The sequence below is a fragment of the Ahaetulla prasina genome, chromosome 18, assembly GCF_028640845.1.
Source record: "Ahaetulla prasina isolate Xishuangbanna chromosome 18, ASM2864084v1, whole genome shotgun sequence".
Classification (NCBI taxonomy): Eukaryota; Metazoa; Chordata; class Lepidosauria; order Squamata; family Colubridae; genus Ahaetulla; species Ahaetulla prasina.
The window spans coordinates 10,277,192-10,295,000 of NC_080556.1; the positions used below are offsets into that span (position 1 = coordinate 10,277,192).

Genomic DNA, 17,809 nt, shown 5'->3' on the forward strand with positions numbered 1-17,809 from the left:
TGGAGTGACCCTCGCTTCAGAAGAATTGATAGGCGGCGGCGACAGAAGGAAGGGAGGGGCAGACCTGGATAAGTGCTGAGTCATGGAGCCACACCCCATGGCCTATATAAAGGATCTGCTTTCTGGCATTCTCTGAGTCAGGCAAAGTCTAACATATCTTGCTGAAGTCACTTTCTGGTCTCCTGCCTGCCTTGAGAACTTTGCTAGGACTTTGGCAGAGCTGCAGAGGCACGCCTGATTCGGATTTCCCTGAGCCGGTCGTCAGCGGAGGAGTGGGACACGACACGACACACACCTTCCCCCCGCCCAGGCAATACCTCAAGACCCAGCTGCTGACAATCAGTCCTGGTTAAATCCCAGACATCACAGAAAGGAGAGGCGGGAACAACAAAAGAAGGGGTGGGGCAGGCCTAGAGAGTGCTGAGTCACGGAGGCACACCCCACAGGGTATAAAAGCAGGAGGAGCTGCTCTATAGCTTCTTGTGATGGACAAAAACTGACTCTTGGAAACTTTGGCTGCAATATTTCGAGACTAAGAATTTGGCTTCTGGATTTCTGTTTATTTCTGAACTCTTGGTTGCTCCAGCAATGACCTGCAGCTATGCTAGCTTCTGAGGAGATAAGAGAACTTGGCAGGCAATCGCAGGTTCATTGCCAGAACTGATATCTGTCATAGGAATAAACTGCTGGCAAATATAATCAGCTCGTGTGTTGTTATGTCCTCCTCGCCTCCGTCCGAACGATGGCTTAATTAGCCGGCTCTTATCAGCTCTGGCAGCAAAAGAGCCAGCGTCTGCCAAGAGCCCTCGTTAGCTGCCAAGACGCTGGTGAGTCACAACCTTCAGCTCTAGTCAATCCGTGGATTTGCCTGATACAAAGAGACACACCAGCTCTTGCTGCCTTTTATATCCTGTGGGGTGTGGCTCCGTGACTCAGCACTTCCTAGGCCTGCCCCTCCCCTGTTTCTGTCGTTCCCTTCTCTCCTGCCTACAAAACCTGGGATTGAGCCAAGCCTGATTGCTGTCAGCTGGGTCTGCAGGCGTGGCCTGGGGGTTGGGAAGAGTCAGGGGAAGGAGGCCTCATTATCTCTTTCGCCTGGCCTGCTTCTGGCTCCTGGAGCTGATCCAGGGAGGCCGGTGCTTCCGAGGTAAGTCCTGACAGCCCTTCCCCCTCACTGTCCAAATCACTTTCTGGCAACAGGCCCAGCTCCAAGGCACTTTCGGGCATGGGGCCAGGTTCGGGGGTGGGAGCCACAACACGTGTCTTCTTGGTTGTGGTTGGGGGGGACAGAACAGACCCTCTCTCAAAGACCCCTCCCCTTAACTTCCCTCTTCCTTCTTCCTTGGGCTTTGAAACCCCCAGATCTGGAGGACATGTCCCGGATGATCTTGAGAACGCAAGGCCCAGACCGGCTTCCCACTGGCTATGAGATGGTTCTCCACATTCCAATTTCGGACTCCGACAAGGTTGGCGTTTTTTACCTGCAGAGTAAGTGCCTTTCCTGCTCTCCCCCTGTGTTATGACCCGGGTTGCCTAGGCCGAGGGAGGCATCGATTAGGGTCCTTTATTGCTCTGATTAAATGGCCCTACAATAAGGCTCCACCCCACACTTCCCTGAAGGCAACCACCCTCATTCCAGCGGTGGGATTCCACCGGTTCGGACCGGTTCGGCTGAACCGTTAGCTCCGACTATCAGCTGTGAGCGAACCGGTTCACTCTGACTTTGAAATCCGCCGCTGCGTTATACTCGCCTATATTTCCGTTTCTGAAGCCCAGCTGATCGGCGCGGCATAGTGGATTGCCACGCATTAGCTGTTTTCCTCACTGGCAGCAATGCGGAAGGTGAATTTTCTCTCAGCGAACCAGTTGTTAAACCGGTAGGATCCCACCCCTGCCTCATTCATTCCTACAAACAAAAGCCTTTTTTAATTTTACAATTCCCATTCTACGAATTCCCATCTCAAACGCAAACCAGGGCCAGCCAGGTGAGAGGTCATAAAACTCAGTGGCTCACGAGCGCTTGAGGGTTCGCTTGAGGGTTCGTGTTTGGTTTGTTTTTTTCCTTTCAAGAAGAGATGGTGGATGTGTCCCATTTTGGTCCACAAATGCAACAGGATACCCCGGTGGCCGCCTTGCCAGGGGATCAGGACATCTGAGCAGGCCCATGTCCATTTGGCTGGTCTCTTCCTCAGGAGACCTCTCAATGCCCTTGGGGTAGCTGCTTTCCTGCAGATTACACAAAGTCCTTTTGGAGGAGAGGAGCTGACGTGGGGGCAGATGTCAACCAGGCCTCCAGAACCATCTTCCCCAACATCTCTGTTCTTCTGGGTTCCTACTGTTGTGACCCAGGCCCAAGTAGGTAGTAAGAAACTCAGTCCGTGGAAAAAACAAACAAACTTTATTCGAACAGCTGAGAATTATTTCATTCCCAGCGTCGTTCAACTCAAATTAAAACAAATGCCTCCCAACACGAATTCCTCAGTCCTATCGCAAACCTTGGTCCAATTAGGCAAACTGCCAAAGGCCTTTCTTGGTAAAAGTTCAGAAGTCACAAAAATAAAGGCAAGATGTAGACGAAGCAGAAGACGAAGCTACCAACGCTGTTTTCCGGCAAAGCTCAAACGCCATTGCTGGTCTGTTTTAAGCTTTATGGGAGGGGCCAATCATCTCTTGGCCTTACTCCCGAGTTGTCCTTTTTGCTTGAGCTGCTCTTGCCTTCTGGCAGCTCTTCTCATGCGTGCATTAGGAACAGGCTCCTCCTGTTCCTCTGCCTCACTACTATCAGTCTCTGGAGGCTCCGGAGTCCGCACATCACACCCCGATGGCCCTGGCCTCACCTCAGCCTCATTGCTGTCTGGCTCCGTTGCCAGCTCCGTAGGCTGCTGAAGGACCACAACACTTTCTCTACTAAGACCAGTCTCCATTTCCTAAATGTAAGGCTGGAGGACACCTATGACCTGAAGCTCATTAAACGTACAAACATGCCTATCTTCGGGAAATCTCTCTTCTGGTGCCCCTGGAAACATAGCGGTCAGCCTCAGTTTCCTTTCTGTAAAGTCAGAAGAATGTCTTGTCTTTCGCAGGTACATAATCCAAGTAGGTAATCCTGAACCTAATAGCAATAGCCAGGGTGAAATGCTCCCGGTTCGGACCGGATCAGCTGATCTGGTAGCGATGGCAGCGGGTAGTTTAGAGAACCGGTAGCAAAAATCCCTGCCCCCCCCCATGTCCACTCAATCACCCGCTTGCCGCTTCTTTGCGGCTCGCTTGCTCGCTTTTCCTGCCCGAATGGTAGGAATAGTTTGTAGAAAATGCTTTTCAAAGGTTAAAAAAAAAGGCTCTGACGATCACAGCTGAGCCGCGTCAGAGTTTTTTTTTTTTAAGTTTTTTTTTTCCAGGGCAAAATTTTTTATTTTCCATAATAATTCCCACAATTTGACCAGTGTACAATACAATCACTTATCCAGCAATCGATCCTATACTCAAATTATACTCAATCAGGGCTGCACGACCGCCACTCCCTCCCTTAATCCTTTCTACCCTTCTCATCCTTCGACTTTCCCCACCATCCTTCTCCTCGCTTTCCTACTTCCCCTCCTCCTTCCCACTTCTCACTACCTTTCTAACCCTCTATCTTCTCCTCCTTCTTCTCCTCCTATCCTTTCTTCTCCCTCCCTTCTTTCCTACCTACCCACCTGCCTACCTACTTTCTTCCTTCTTTACTCCTCTTTCCTTACCCTTTCCCTTCAGGAGTGGTTACCGAGCAGTCCCGACTTTACACCATTCCAACTTATTTAATTCTACCATTATTCCTATACAATAGCAATCAATCAATTTATAATCTTCCCCTTCCCCCCCCCATTTCCCCCTTCTCCTCCCCCCCCCCCGAGACTTCCCAGAACAGAATACCGAATAGGTTGTAAAAAAATGCTTTTAAAAGTTAAAAAAAAGATTGCACGCCATAGCTGATCACGCACACAAACGGTTCTACTTACCCCATGCCTCCTTTTGGTTGGCACCGCGCGCATGCGGGCGCCCCTCATGTTTAATGTGTGGTGCGCTCTGCACAGGAGGAGGAGGAGCAGGAGGAACAGGAGACAGCTGACTGGTTCAGATTTCACCACTGGCAATAGCCTTTAGACATATATACCGCTTCACAGTGCTTTACAGCCCCCTCTAAGCGGTTTATGGAGTCAGCCTCTTGCCCCCAACAATCTGGGTCCTCATTTGACCCACCTCGGAAGGCTGAGTAAACCTGGAGCCTAGTGAGATTCGATCTGCCAAATTGCAGGCAGCCGGCAGGCAGCAGAAGTGGCCTGCAGTACCGCACTCTTAACCACTGCACCACCGCGGCTCATGCCCACCACCCGCCGCCATCGCTACTGGATCGGGCAATCCAGTCCAAACCGGGAGCATTTCACTCCTGGCCTCATGCCTTCTCTTCCTCCTTTCTCCAGATCCATTCTTTGGCCAGCGCTACATCCACATTCTGGGCAGGAGGAGACTGAGTCACGTGGTGAAGTACACGGGGGGCTCGGCCGAACTGGAGTTCTTCGTGGAGGGGCTGCGCTTCCCGGATGAGAGTTTTGACGGGCTCGTCTCTGTCCACGTCAGTCTACTGGAGCCGATGGCCGAGGTTGGTCTCTGGGCGGAAGGTGGTTGGTCGCCGAGGGTGGTCTTGGCGTCCCTTGTGTCTCCCCCACCCCCCGCCTCCCCATCTCAAAGACTCTCTGGAAATCCTGCCATTCTGGCACAGCTGAGGCCGACATGGCTTTGACCCAGGGTAAAATTTGTTACTACCAGTTCTGTGGGTGTGGCTTGATGGAAGGGGTAGTGTGACTGGGTGGGCGTGGTCAACTTTTTTTTTTTTTACTTTTAAAAGCATTTTTTCTACAACCTCTCCGGCCGAAGAGTTTGTAGAAAAAAATGCATTTAAAAGCCTTTGACGATCCCAGCTGAGCCGCGCGATCATCAGAGCCTTTTTTTTTACTTTTAAAAGCATTTTTCTACAACCTCTCTGGCCGAAGAGTTTGTAGAAAAAATGCTTTTAAAAGCCTCTGACAATCCCAGCTGAGCCGCGCGATCATAAGAGCCTTTTTTTTTATTTTTAAAAGCATTTTTTCTACAACCTCTCTGGCTGAAGAGTTTGTAGAAAAAATGCTTTTAAAAGCCTCTGACAATCCCAGCTGAGCTGCGCGATCATCAGAGCCTTTTTTTTTTTTTACTTTTAAAAGCATTTTTTCGGCCAAAGAAAATGCTTTTAAAAGTAAAAAAAAAACCCTCTGATGATCACGTGGCTCAGCTGGGCATGGGGGGTTGGGGCAGGGATTTTTGCTACCGGTTCTCCGAACCACCCACCGCCATCACTACCGGATCGGGAGATCCGGTCTGAACCAGGAGCATTTCACCCCTGCTTTGTCCAGGAGAAAAATCATGGCTTTCAATGCACCCGCTGTTTCACATGCCTTTTTCTGCCACCTCCCACCAATGCAAGAGTTGCGTTATTTTGCCTGCCCTTGCCCCTACAGCGCCAGCCTTCCTCGGCCCTGGGGCACCCTTGCTTTCTCACTGCCCAGCCTGCCCCTGAACTGTGTCAATTGAGCCAGGAATGGAGGCTTGTTTTTACATTACTTGTTGGTCGCCTTCTCGGGTTGCCGGCCTGCTTGAAATGCCACCTGGGGCTCTTCCGGGAATCAGATGTATCCCCTTGCCTCAAAAATGCAAATTTCATTAGCCTCAAAAAATGCAAATTTCATTAGCCTCAAAAATGCAAATTTCATTAGCCCCAAAAATGCAAATTTCATTAGCCTAAAAAATGCAAATTTCATTAGCCCCAAAAATGCAAATTTCATTAGCCTAAACAATGCAAATTTCATTAGCCTTTATCTAACAGTTGGGCGTCTCAATTCTAGCTACCCAACCTCACTCGTTTGTCCAGAAGGTTAGTCCATCATTCCCTGGCCGTTTCTCTCCACCGTCCAAATGCCGGCGGTTTTCAATTTCTCCTACCAATTAGCCAATTAATTATGTTTGCAAGACGAAATCCTGCCAGGGAGCCGTGGGGTTATTTAGTTATTTATTTGTGTCGGACGCCTGCCTCCTCTGAGCAGGTCACTTCTGCGTTTTTCTTTTTGTCAAATGCAGAGAATAGCAACAAAGATGATTAGGGGGCTGGAGGCTAAAACTTATGAAGAACGGTTGCTGGAATTGGTTATGTCTAGTCTGATGAAAAGAAGGACTAAGGGTGACATGATAGCAGTCTTCCAATATATCATGAGCTGCCCCAAAGAAGAGGGAGTCAAGCTATTCTCCAAAGCACCTGAAGGCAGGACAAGAAGCAACAGGTGGAAACTAATCAAGGAGAGAAGCAATTAGAATAGAATAGAATAGAATAGAATAGAATAGAATAGAATAGAATAGAATAGAATAGAATAGAATAGAATAGAATAGAATAGAATTTTTTATTGGCCAAGTGGGATTGGACACACAAGGAATTTGTCTTGGTGCATAGGCTCTCAGTGCACATAAAAGAAAAGATACCTCCATCAAGAATTCTAAGAATAGAATAGAATAGAATAGAATAGAATAGAATAGAATAGAATAGAATAGAATAGAATAGAATAGATTTTTTTATTGGCCAAGTGGGATTGGACACACAAAGAATTTGTCTTGGTGCATATGCTCTCAGTGTACATAAAAGAAAAGATACTTTCATCAAGAATTCTAAGAACAGAATAGAATAGAATAGAATAGAATAGAATAGAATAGAATAGAATAGACAGTTACAGTCATACAGTCATAAGTGGAGAAATTTCCTGGCAGTGAGAACAATTAATCAGTGGAACAACTTGCCTCCAGAAGTTGCAAATGCTCCAACACTGGAAGTTTTTAAGAAGATGTTGGATAACCATCTGTCTGAAGTGGTGTAGGGTTTCCTGCTTGAGCAGGGGGTTAGACTAGAAGAGTTGGTCCCTTCCAACTCTTGTTATTCTATTCTAAATAACCAAAAAACATGAGTTTTTAAAAAATTTGTTTTTCATAATATTTTTTTAAAAAAACAAACAGATCCATTTTACACAGGAATGCTTGACACTAGAAAGGCTCCGGGGTCGCATTTCTTAATTTTGTTTGTTTTTTTTAAAACAAATCTTCCCGCAGGGTATTCCGCAGACTCCGATCTTCACCGATACTGTGGTTTTCCGGGTCGCGCCCTGGATCATGACCCCAAACATCTTACCGCCCATCAGTGTCTTCGTGTGCAGGTAAAAGACCGAAAGGAATGTACAGGTTGTCCTCGACGTAACAACCGTTCCTTTTACGACTTTCAAAATTGCAACAGCGTCGAAGAAAGTGGACTGGTGACCAGTCCTCTCACTTACGACCGTTGCGGCCTCCTCACGTGATCAAAATTCGGGTGCTTGGCAAGCGGAGTATATATATATGTGGGTTGTGGTATCCTGGATCATGGGATTGTTGATTGCCGGGTTTCGGAACAAGCGAAGCCGATGGGGCCAAGGGAGCTGAATTGGCTTAACGACCGTGTGATTCGTTTTAACGACGGCAGGGATTGGCTTCGCCACTGTGGCCCCAAACAAAGGTCGTGAAACTAGGCATGACAGCAGCTGCACAGCGATCGAAATTCTGATGGTATAAAGTCAAGGACTCTGTGTGTGTGTGTGTGTGTGTGTTATTTGTGCCTGTGTGTTTGTTTATTCCTTAAATTTACCCATATATGGCCACTCACATCAACAAATGACTCTGTGTGGTGAACAAACTTAAAACAAATCCCATCACTTATATACCTTTCTTTCTGTCTTTTTCTTTCTTTCTTTCTTTCCTTTCTTTTTTCTTTCTTTCTTTTTCTTTCTTTCTTTCTTTCTTTTTTCTCTCTTTCTCTCTCTTTCCTTCCTTCCTTCCTTCCTTCTTTCCTTCCTTCTTACTTTTTCTTTCCTTTTTTCCTTCCTTCCTCCCTCCCTCCCTTCCTTTCTTCTTCCTTTTATTTCTTTCTTTCCTTCCTTATTTTTCTTTCTTCATTTCTTCCTCCCTCTCTCCCCTCCTCCTTTCTTTCTCTTTCTTTTTTCTTTCTTTCTTTCCTTCTTTCTTCCTTCCTTCCTCCCTGTCTCCCTCCCTCCCTCCTTTTTTCTTTCTTTCTTCCTTCCTTCCTTTCCTTCTTACTTTTTCTTCCTTCCTTCCTTTCTTTCATCCTTTCTTCCTCCCTCTTTTCTTCCTTCCTCCCTCCCTCCCTCCCTCCCTCATAACATAACATAACATAACATAACAACAGAGTTGGAAGGGACCTTGGAGGCCTTCTAGTCCAACCCCCTGCCTAGGCAGGAAACCCTACACCATCTCAGTCAGATGGTTATCCAACATTTTCTTAAAAATTTCCAGTGTTGGAGCATTCACAACTTCTGCAGGCAAGTCGTTCCACTTATTAATTGTTCTAACTGTCAGGAAATTTCTCCTTAGTTCTAAGTTGCTTCTTTCTTTGATCAGTTTCCACCCATTGCTTCTTGTTCTACCCTCAGGTGCTTTGGAGAACAGCCCGACTCCCTCTTCTTTGGGGCAGCTCCTGAGATATTGGAACACAGCTATCATGTCTCCCCTAGTCCTTCTTTTTGTTAAACTAGGCATACCCAGTTCCTGCAACTGTTCTTCATATGTTTTAGCCTCCAGTCCCCTAATCATCTTTGTTGCTCTTCTCTGCACTCTTTCTAGAGTCTCAACATCTTTTTTACACCGTGGAGACCAAAACTGGATGCAATATTCCAAGTGTGGCCTTACCAAGGCATCCCTTTCTTTCTTTTTCTTCCTTCCTTCCTTTCCTTTTTTTCCTTCTTTCTTTCTTTCCCTCCCTGAATCCGCTCAGTCCTCCAAGAAAAAGAGCCGGAGATACAGAGTGGTTTCTTATGTTTATTAGAACCATAACATAAGGGAAGTTTTGTTGTAAAACGGAGGACTTGAGCTTTGGTAGAGCCAAGATGGACAGCCTCTGTATCTCCAGCTCTTTTTCTTGGAGGACTGAGTGGGTCCAGGCGTGCGTGGGCCATGGGTACCAGATGATGCCCTCTTCAAGGGAAGGTTGCACAGGGACTCCAGCGACACCTGACTTTGTTCTCCTTCCCTCCACACAGTGTCAAGGACAACTATCTCTTCCTGAAGGAGATTAACAGCTTGGTGAGCAAAGCCGGATGCAAGATCAGTGTTTGCTCTCGGTATATGAACCGTGGCGACCGATGGATGCAGGTTAGCACCGGTGGCTGTGGCTAGGTGCACTTCTTGGAAGCGGGTGTGAATGCTCACTGCGTGTCTTTTGGTCTCCCATCAAAATTCTCCATAGTTTGATAAAGGTTGATTGTAGGCCCTCAAGTCAGCAAGTGGTGCGGTGGCCTAGAGGTGGAGCTCTCGCCTCACGATCAAGAGGCTGTGAGTTCGATCCTAGGTTGAGGCAGCTATTTCTCTATCTGGGCACCATGAGAATATATCTGCTGAACGAAACTCAGCAATGGCGACGGGCAAGGCATCCGGCCAGTAAACCTTCAGCTCCATTCAGTTGCCCAGACTCCACCCCGCGAGGGATTATGGAGTAGTTAAAGAGGATGATGATAGGCCATCAAGTCAACATCAACTCTTAGCAACCACATAGGCAGATTCTCTCCGTGATGATCTTCTCAATTGTTCATGGCAGGGGTCCCCAACCTTTCAGACCTCAGGGACCACTAAATTCATAATCTTAAATTCTGCAGGCCACTAATATGATCTCCCAGTGACCAGCTGGGTGGGAGTGGCTGAGTGGTCATGTAACTGGGTGGGAGTGGCCAAGTTGATGGCACTCACGTCAAGGGGCACCTCACCAGCCTCTACTCGCCCCTCCCCTCCCAGCCACTCCTCGCTTCCCCACCCAAACTCCTTAGGGCCCCAATAGGTAGCAGTTGTTGGAGCTAAGCAGCCACCAGGAGAAAGAGTTGGCAAAACAGCTCAATTCAAATTGGATCTGACCGAGAAGGAGGCTCAGTAGAAGCACCTCACTGAGGACTAGGAGCATCGGGAAGACCTGTGGGAATGCAAGGCCAGCTACAGGCGCCTGGAGGCTCAGCGGGCTGAGATGGTCAGCCAGTTCCAGGCCATGAGGCAGTCCCAGTGAAACAAGGCCCTCCGGCTCTTCACCACCAGCGGCATTTCCCTCCAGTCCTTGCCCAAAGCCCTGCACCAGGAGGCTGAAGCAGACCCCAAGTCAGAATTTCTGCCCCTCTCCAACCCACACAAAAAGACCCCAAAGGGGGAGACTCTCTGCGGCAACACAAACGTTCATTGCATGTATCTGTCCCAGGGGGCGTAGTTTGAGGACCCCTGATTTAGTGCAACATTAAAAAATGCAAATAATTTTTCTGCGGACCACCCAAATTTTCTCACGGACCACCAGTGGTCCACGGACCTCCAGTTGGTGACTGTTGGTTCACGGGACTTCCCAAATGCAGCCTTTTTTCTCAAACTTGGCAACCTCAAGAATGTGGGGTGTCGACTCCCAGAATCCCCTAGCCATGCCTTCAATCTCCCCACACCTCACTTCTTCCCTTCAAGCCCCCCCCCCTGCGTTTCAGCTATAGAGAATCTTGCAACCTCCGTGGTCCTGATTCTCCTTCTCTTGCAGGATGAGATTGAATTTGGCTACATTCAGGCGCCTCACAAGCAGTTCCCAGTGGTTTTGGACTCTCCGCGGAACGGAGGCCTCGAATATTTTGCCGTCAAAGAGATTTTGGTAAGAGCTACGGCTGGACTTTCCTCTCTTAGCGACCTTGTTGTGGGAGCCAAGGGCATTCCTCAGTGGCAAAGAAAACTAAAAGTACGATTTAAGGGAGTAAACAGCAGAAGACTGATAGCAAATGGGCGGGAAAATCAGATTTTAAAAAAAAAAAAAAGCTTTTCACTTTGCGGTTTTGAGGGAGCATCTGTCAGGAAAAGATCTTGACAGACTTGAACAATGGACCCTAACAAAACGAAATTCAACGTAGATAAATGTAAGGCTTTATACTTAGGCAGGAAAAAACAACTGCATAGATACAGGCCAGGGGTGAAATTCAGCAGGTTCTGACAGGTTCGGGAGAACCGGTAGCGGAAATTTTGAGTTCGGAGAAGCTCAGAACTTGAAGTGGCTGGAAACTGGCTGTTTCCGGCCTCCGAGTGGGTGGGGAAGGCTATTTTCGCCCTCCCCAAGCTCCAAGAAAGCCTCTGGAGCCTCGGGAGGGTGAAAAATGGGCCTACTGGGCCCACCATGCCATCGTGTGCCAAAAGCTGGGGGGGCACCTGCACATGCACGGGGGGGGGCAGGGCGCATTGAATTATGGGTGTGGGCACACATAAGCGTGCATGACACACACACACACCACGCTCCCCTCACTATTGGCACGTGACGGCAGAAAGGTTAGCCATCACTGGACTAGAAGACATGCGAGCTCTGTCATTCTACGTTCTGTGCGCAAAGGATTGGCGGCCAAATCTTGATCCTGTCAATAAAGCTTCTAGCCTCTTAAACCCACAGGATGTTGGGGACTTTTTCCCGGCAGGCACAATGCAGCAGGAATCCAGCCTTAATGACCCTCTGATTGCAGAGGCTCGTTTTCAAGGTCCCATGTCAATCTGTGGCGTCCAGAAGCGGAATGTATGAACTGGACACTCATATTTTTGGGAGGGCGTCTGCGACAGTCGTCCTGCCAAGAATGGGAATGCCCAGACTTCCTACACCAAGGACTTCGTGAAGGACTCCCGTCCCCCCTCCTCAAGCGCAAACATGCAGACCCCTAAACTCCGTACGGTCCCCAATATGGACCCTGCAACGCTTCGGCAGGCACCCCTGAATTTTTTTATGGGGGGGTGCTGCACGTTTAATCAAATCTCTTGCCGCGAGGCATCAGAACTTGGCTGTTTCCGAAGCGTAGCTGGTAACCGGAGCCGAGAGCAAGGCACCACTAGTGTTGCACGAAAACGCTCCTTATCCGTACGTGGGCTAACCATTCCTCAGGGCAGGAAATCCATCATTTCTCCTGCTCCTCTGATGAGGACGTGCACCCCTGAATTGGTCACGGAGGAAGGAATATCAGGCGTCTCTCACTTTGCAAAAATCCAGGTTAATTGACGGAGTTCAAGTTTGGGGGGGGGAATTCTACCAGCCTCCTGCGGTTTGTTTTGCAGAGCGGTTGAAGGAAAACCAAGAAGCCAGAGTGCTTAAATATTAAATAACCGCTTCTTTTGTTCAAACTTTCCTCTCCTCACCTCCCCCCCCCCACCTCTGCCTTTGTGCCTTCTCATTTTCCAATGAGGCTACTTGACAAACTCACTCTCTCACTACCGGCTGGATAATAAGTGCCTGTCCATAACCTCTTGAGAGACACTTAATGGAAAAAACGAGACCAGGAAGAATTCATTTCTCAGTGGACAGAGAACAGCAGGAAGAGAATTCGGTAGCGATCAGGATGGAGTTTCGGGATTTTGCGCAGTTTTCTAGAGATACAGTATCTGGCCTTATTCAGTCGGGTTTTTTTGTGCACCTCAAGTTGTTGTCGTGGAGGAAAATAGTAAAAGAAATTGTTGGGAGGCGTCTGTGCTCAAAGATGGCGCTCCTTTGGCCAAGGGCTTTGTCGTTATTTCCTTTCACTGTTTGGTGAGGCAGCCCAGCAGCCAACTTGGTGATATTTGCCCCATGAGTCAAACATGCATTAAAACCATGTAGACACGTTTGAGGCTTCTGTGTAAGTGCCTGGAGGGATTGGCAAAGGCAGGTTGTTAATCCCCGGGGAATTTGCAAGAAAGCTGAAAAAGGAACGAGGCGGCCAAGTTGAAAGGCGGCGGCTTTTCTTTCCACACCTCTTGAGATTTAATGGCCCTTTTTAACTTTAGCAGAAGCAAGCAGAAACCGAGGCTGTAACTCAAGCCCCTCTCCGGCTTTGCCTCTCCCCACTTTATGAGCCCGGCTGTGGGACGGGGAGGGGGGCGGGGAAAGGATTGGGGAAATTTGCAAGGAACGAAAGGTGGTGGAACGATTGTGCAAGGTTTTCCCGAATATGTAGCGTCTCCTGGTGCCAGTGGTGGGTTCCTACCGGTTCGCACGAACCGGTAGCAGCAGCAGGAGGCTCCACCTACCCTCCCAGACGTCATCAAGGACAATCTGGGCATGTGCGTGCGTGCTCCCGATAGCGAACTGGTAGCGAAGATAAGTGGAACCCACCGTTGCCTGGTGCCCGCCTTCCTCTCTCAAAAAGCTTCGGCCACAGGCACACACGGGCACACGCACGTGTGCCCCTCCCGTGCCAACCAGAGACGTTTGCTCAAGCTTGAAGATTTCTTCCTGCCTCGCCTCCGAGATGAAGACGTCGTCGGTGACCCGCTGCCAATCTCCCGTGGTTGGCACAGGATTCTGACAAGCATACCCGACCGGACAGACTGCCCTTCCTGCTGGTCTGTTCCTGCAGTCCAATCCGGTGGATGGAATTACAGCCGCGTCGCCTGGATGCAGGCCGCCTAATTCGCAGCAAAGCCACCCTGGCAGGCTCCCTTGGACCCAAGTGGGTCTCCGTTTCAAAGTCTTTTCTGTCCTTTTCTCTCTCTGTCTCTCTCTCTCTCTCTCCCCCTCTTTCCTTCCTGCCCTGAGATTTCTTTGCAAGAAGGGAAAGCCCTCTAGCGGCTTCATCAGGGCTGGTGGCTTGACTACGGAGGAGTTTTACAGCCCGGATTCCACAGGTGTAATTGGCGGAGAAGTTGGACGTGTTTTCCTTTCAGAAAAGGGTCTCTTGAATGGCAGAATGCGCAGAAGGATAGTTTTGTACCTTTTACTCTGGGGGAAGCTGTGAGGCTCCCTTTGCGCACAGCAGGAGAGCACAGCTCTGAAGGAGCTTCTCCAGTGACACGTGCCCTCCTTCCCTTCCTTTTTCCTTCCTTCCTTCCTTCCCTTTTTCCTTCCTCCCTTCCATTCACCCAACCATTCTTCTCTCATCTCTCTTTTCTCCCTCTCTTTCTTCTCCTTCCTCTCTTCCTTCCTCCCTCCATTCCTTCTTCCTTCCTTTTCTTTTCCTTCCTTCCTTCCTTCTTTCCTTCCTCCCTCCCTTCCTTCCTTTCTTCTATCCACCCATTCTTCTTTTCCTCCCTCCCTTTCTCTTCCTTCCCCTTCCTCTCTTTCTTCCTCCCTCCATCCCTTCCTCCGTTCCTTCGCCTCCCTCTCTCCTTTCCCCATTCCTACCTACCTACCTACCTTCCTTCCTTCCCTTTTTCCTTCCTCCCTTCCATCCACCCAACCATTCTTCTCTCATCTCTCTTTTCTCCCTCTCTTTCTTCTCCTTCCTCTCTTCCTTCCTCCCTCCATTCCTTCTTCCTTCCTTTTCTTTTCCTTCCTTCCCTTTTCTTCCCTCCCTCCCTTCCTTCCTTTCTTCCATCCACCCATTCTTCTTTTCCTCCCTCCCTTTCTCTTCCTTCCCCTTCCTCTCTTTCTTCCTCCCTCCATCCCTTCCTCCATTCCTACTCCTTCCATTCCTACCTTCCTTCCTTTTTTCCTTTTCCTTCCTTCCTCCTTCCCTCCCTCCCTCCTTTCCATACACCCAACCATTCTTCTCTCATCTCTCTTTCCTCCCTCCCTCCTTCTCTTCCATTCCCCATCCCTCCCTCCATTCCTTCTTCTTTTCTTCCTTCCTTTTCCTTCCTTCCTTCCTTCCTCACCCCTTCCTCCCTTCCTTCTCGTTCTTTCCTTCCCTTTCCTTCCCCCTCCCTGTTGGAAGGTATTGCAGTACTTGCCAAGGGCCTTGTGTGACCTGAATCTTCCCCAGGAATCCGTTGTGTGCCTGGCAATGCAAAGCTAGGGTGTCAGGCTTGTCCCAGCTTGGGCATTTAGGGAAGAAAGACTCTCGACTCCCATTCATAATAGAAGGTATCCTTTTATTAAAATGAAGTGATTAAAATATAAGCAAAAACGGATCTGAATATTTCCTGCCTTTTTTCCTATTTCTCAGGCTCTCCCCCCCTTGACCATTCGTTAAGTGTCCTTGACTTACAACAATTCATTTAGCGGCCACTTGAAGTTACAACAGCCCTGAAAAAAGTGACTTATGAACGTTTTTCACACGACCTTTGCAGCATCTTTATGGTCACATGATCAAAATTCAACTTGGCAACTGACTCATGTTTATGACGGCTGCAGTGTCCCGGAGTCTTTTGCGACCGGAGTCTTTTGCGATCCGCTTTTGCGACCTTCTGACAAGCAAAGTCCATGGGGAAGCCAGGTTCACTTAACAGCTGGGTTACTAACACTACAGATGCAACGATTCCCTTAACCAAGGTGGCCTGAAAAAAATGGGGCAGAACTCGCTTACCAAACGTTCCACTTAGCGACGTAAACTTGGGGCCCAATTGTGGTCGCAATTCGAGGACCTGTATTTGAATGTTGGTGTTTCGGTAACGGCTTTAAGCTTGGGCTCCTCTTTGGTGGAGTTTCCCATTCCGTTCTCACGCTCATGTCCTTGGATGCTCTGGTCTGTTCTGGATTGGCATCTCCGGTTCCCTTCGTCCCTCCGCCTCCCCCTACATTCCCTTCGTCCCTCCCTCCCGCATTTTATGGCACGATGCCAGCAGAAGAGAAGCATCCCGAAGCATTTACGATGGCAGACCCACCTGTCCCCTTCAGGTAGGCATCTTCCTTGAAACTTTCCCCTCTCGCTTTCCCTCCCCAGGGCCCGGATTTTGGCTACGTGACACAGGAACCTCTCTTTGAAGTCGTCAACAGCTTAGACTCTTTTGGGAACTTGGAGGTCAGCCCCCCAGTCTCGGTCCACGGGAAGGAATATCCTCTGGGCAGGATCCTGATTGGAAGCAGCTTCCCCACGTAAGCGGGAAAAGTTTGCGGAAGCTAGGAAATGCGGCTTATTTATTTTGAAGTATATTGTTTCCGCACGCTCGTCGTTTCCTTCCTTCTCTCATTTCCTTCCTTCCGCCCTCCTTTTTCCTTCCTTCCTTCTACTCAACCATTCTTCTCTTGTCCCTCCTTCCTTCCTTCCTTCCTTCCCACCCAACTATTATTCTCTCACGTCTCCCTTTCTCCCTCCTTTATCCTTCTTTCTTTCCTTCTTCCCAACTATTCTTTTCTCACCCCTTCCTTCCTCCCTTTTTCCTTCCTTCCATCCACCCAACTATTCTTCTGTCAACTCTTCCTTTCTCCCTTTTTCCTTCCTTCCTTCCTTCCTCCCAACTATTCTTTTCTCAACCTTTCCTTCCTTCCTTTCTTCTTCCTCCCTTCCATTCTTTTCTTACCCCTCCTTCCTTCCTTCCCTCCCTCCCAACCATTCTTCTCTCATCTTTCTCTTTCTACCTTCCTTCCTCCTTTCTTTCTTTCTTCCTTCCTTCCTTTCCTTCCTTCCTTCCCTTCCTCCTTCCCTCCCTTCCAACCATTCATCTATTTCTACCTTCCTTCCTTCCCTCCCTCCCAACCATTCTTCTCTCATCTTTCTCTTTCTACCTTCCTTCCTTCCTTCCCTTCCCTCCCTCCTTCCCTCCCTCCCTCCCAACCATTCTTCTCTCATCTACCTTCCTTCCTTCCCTCCCTCCCAACCATTCTTCTCTCATCGTTCTACCTTCCTTCCTTCCTTCCTTCCTTTCCTTCCTTCCTTCCCTTCCCTCCCTCCTTCCCTCCCTCCCAACCATTCATCTCTCTATTTCTACCTTCCTTCCCTCCCTCCCAACCATTCTTCTCTCATCTTTCTCTTTCTACCTACCTTCCTTCCTTCCTTCCTTCGTTCCTTCCTTCCCTTCCCTTCCCCTCCCTTCCCTTCCCTCCCTCCCTCCCTCCCCTCCAACCATTCTTCTCTCATCTTTCTTTCTACCTACCTTCCTTCCTTCCTTCCTTCCATCCTTCCTTCCCCTCCCTTCCTCCTCCTTCCTCCCTCCTCCTCCCTCCCTCCTCCCAACCATTCTTCTCTCATCTACCTTCCTTCCTTCCTCCCTCCCAACCATTCTTCTCTCATCGTTCTACCTTCCTTCCTTCCTTCCTTCCTTCCTTCCTTCCTTCCTTCCCTTCCCTCCTCCTTCCCTCCTCCCAACCATTCATCTCTCTATTTCTACCTTCCTTCCCTCCCTCCCAACCATTCTTCTCTCATCTTTCTCTTTCTACCTACCTTCCTTCCTTCCTTCCTTCCTTCCTTCCTTCCCTTCCCTTCCCTTCCCTCCCTCCTTCCCTCCCTCCCAACCATTCTTCTCTCATCTTTCTTTCTACCTACCTTCCTTCCTTCCTTCCTTCGTTCCTTCCTTCCCTTCCCTTCCCTTCCCTCCCTCCTTCCCTCCCTCCCTCCCTCCCAACCATTCTTCTCTCATCTTTCTCTTTCTACCTTCCTTCCTTCCTTCTAGGTCTGGGGGACGCCGAATGACCAAGGTGGTGCGCGACTTCCTCAAGGCCCAACGGGTCCAGTCCCCGGTGGAGCTGTATTCAGACTGGCTGACCGTCGGCCACGTGGACGAGTTTGTGACCTTTGTTCCCATCCCTGGCAAGAAGGCGAGGATGGCATAATTTTCCTCTAAAACTTTTGTGTTCCTGCATTCTCCCAGTTGGGGCAGCTTTATGGTGCCTTTCTCTGCTAGGCTTCCAAAGAGTTCCTCCACCCCTAGAGATGAGTAGTAGGAGTAGTAATAATAGTAGTAGTAATAAACAATTTGTATGCCACCTGAGGGGCACAGTGGCTGAGTGGCTAAGACGCTGAGCTTGTCGATCAAAAGGTCGGCAGTTCAGCGGTTCGAATCCCTAGCGCCACGTAACGGGGTGAGCTCCTGTGACTTGTCTGAG

At 49.1% G+C, this 17,809-nt stretch overlaps 1 protein-coding gene across 1 annotated transcript in view; it reads left to right on the top strand.

Annotated features, from left to right (window-relative positions):
* Positions 1–17,809, top strand: part of PADI2 (peptidyl arginine deiminase 2) — a 46,672-nt gene that overhangs the window by 21,642 nt on the left and 7,221 nt on the right. The window contains exons 6-12 of the mRNA XM_058160992.1: positions 1,363–1,488; positions 4,458–4,636; positions 7,159–7,262; positions 9,135–9,246; positions 10,652–10,759; positions 15,711–15,862; positions 17,377–17,521. Of these exons, the coding sequence (XP_058016975.1) occupies positions 1,363–1,488; positions 4,458–4,636; positions 7,159–7,262; positions 9,135–9,246; positions 10,652–10,759; positions 15,711–15,862; positions 17,377–17,521 (926 nt within the window). The remainder of the gene's footprint in view (positions 1–1,362; positions 1,489–4,457; positions 4,637–7,158; positions 7,263–9,134; positions 9,247–10,651; positions 10,760–15,710; positions 15,863–17,376; positions 17,522–17,809) is intronic.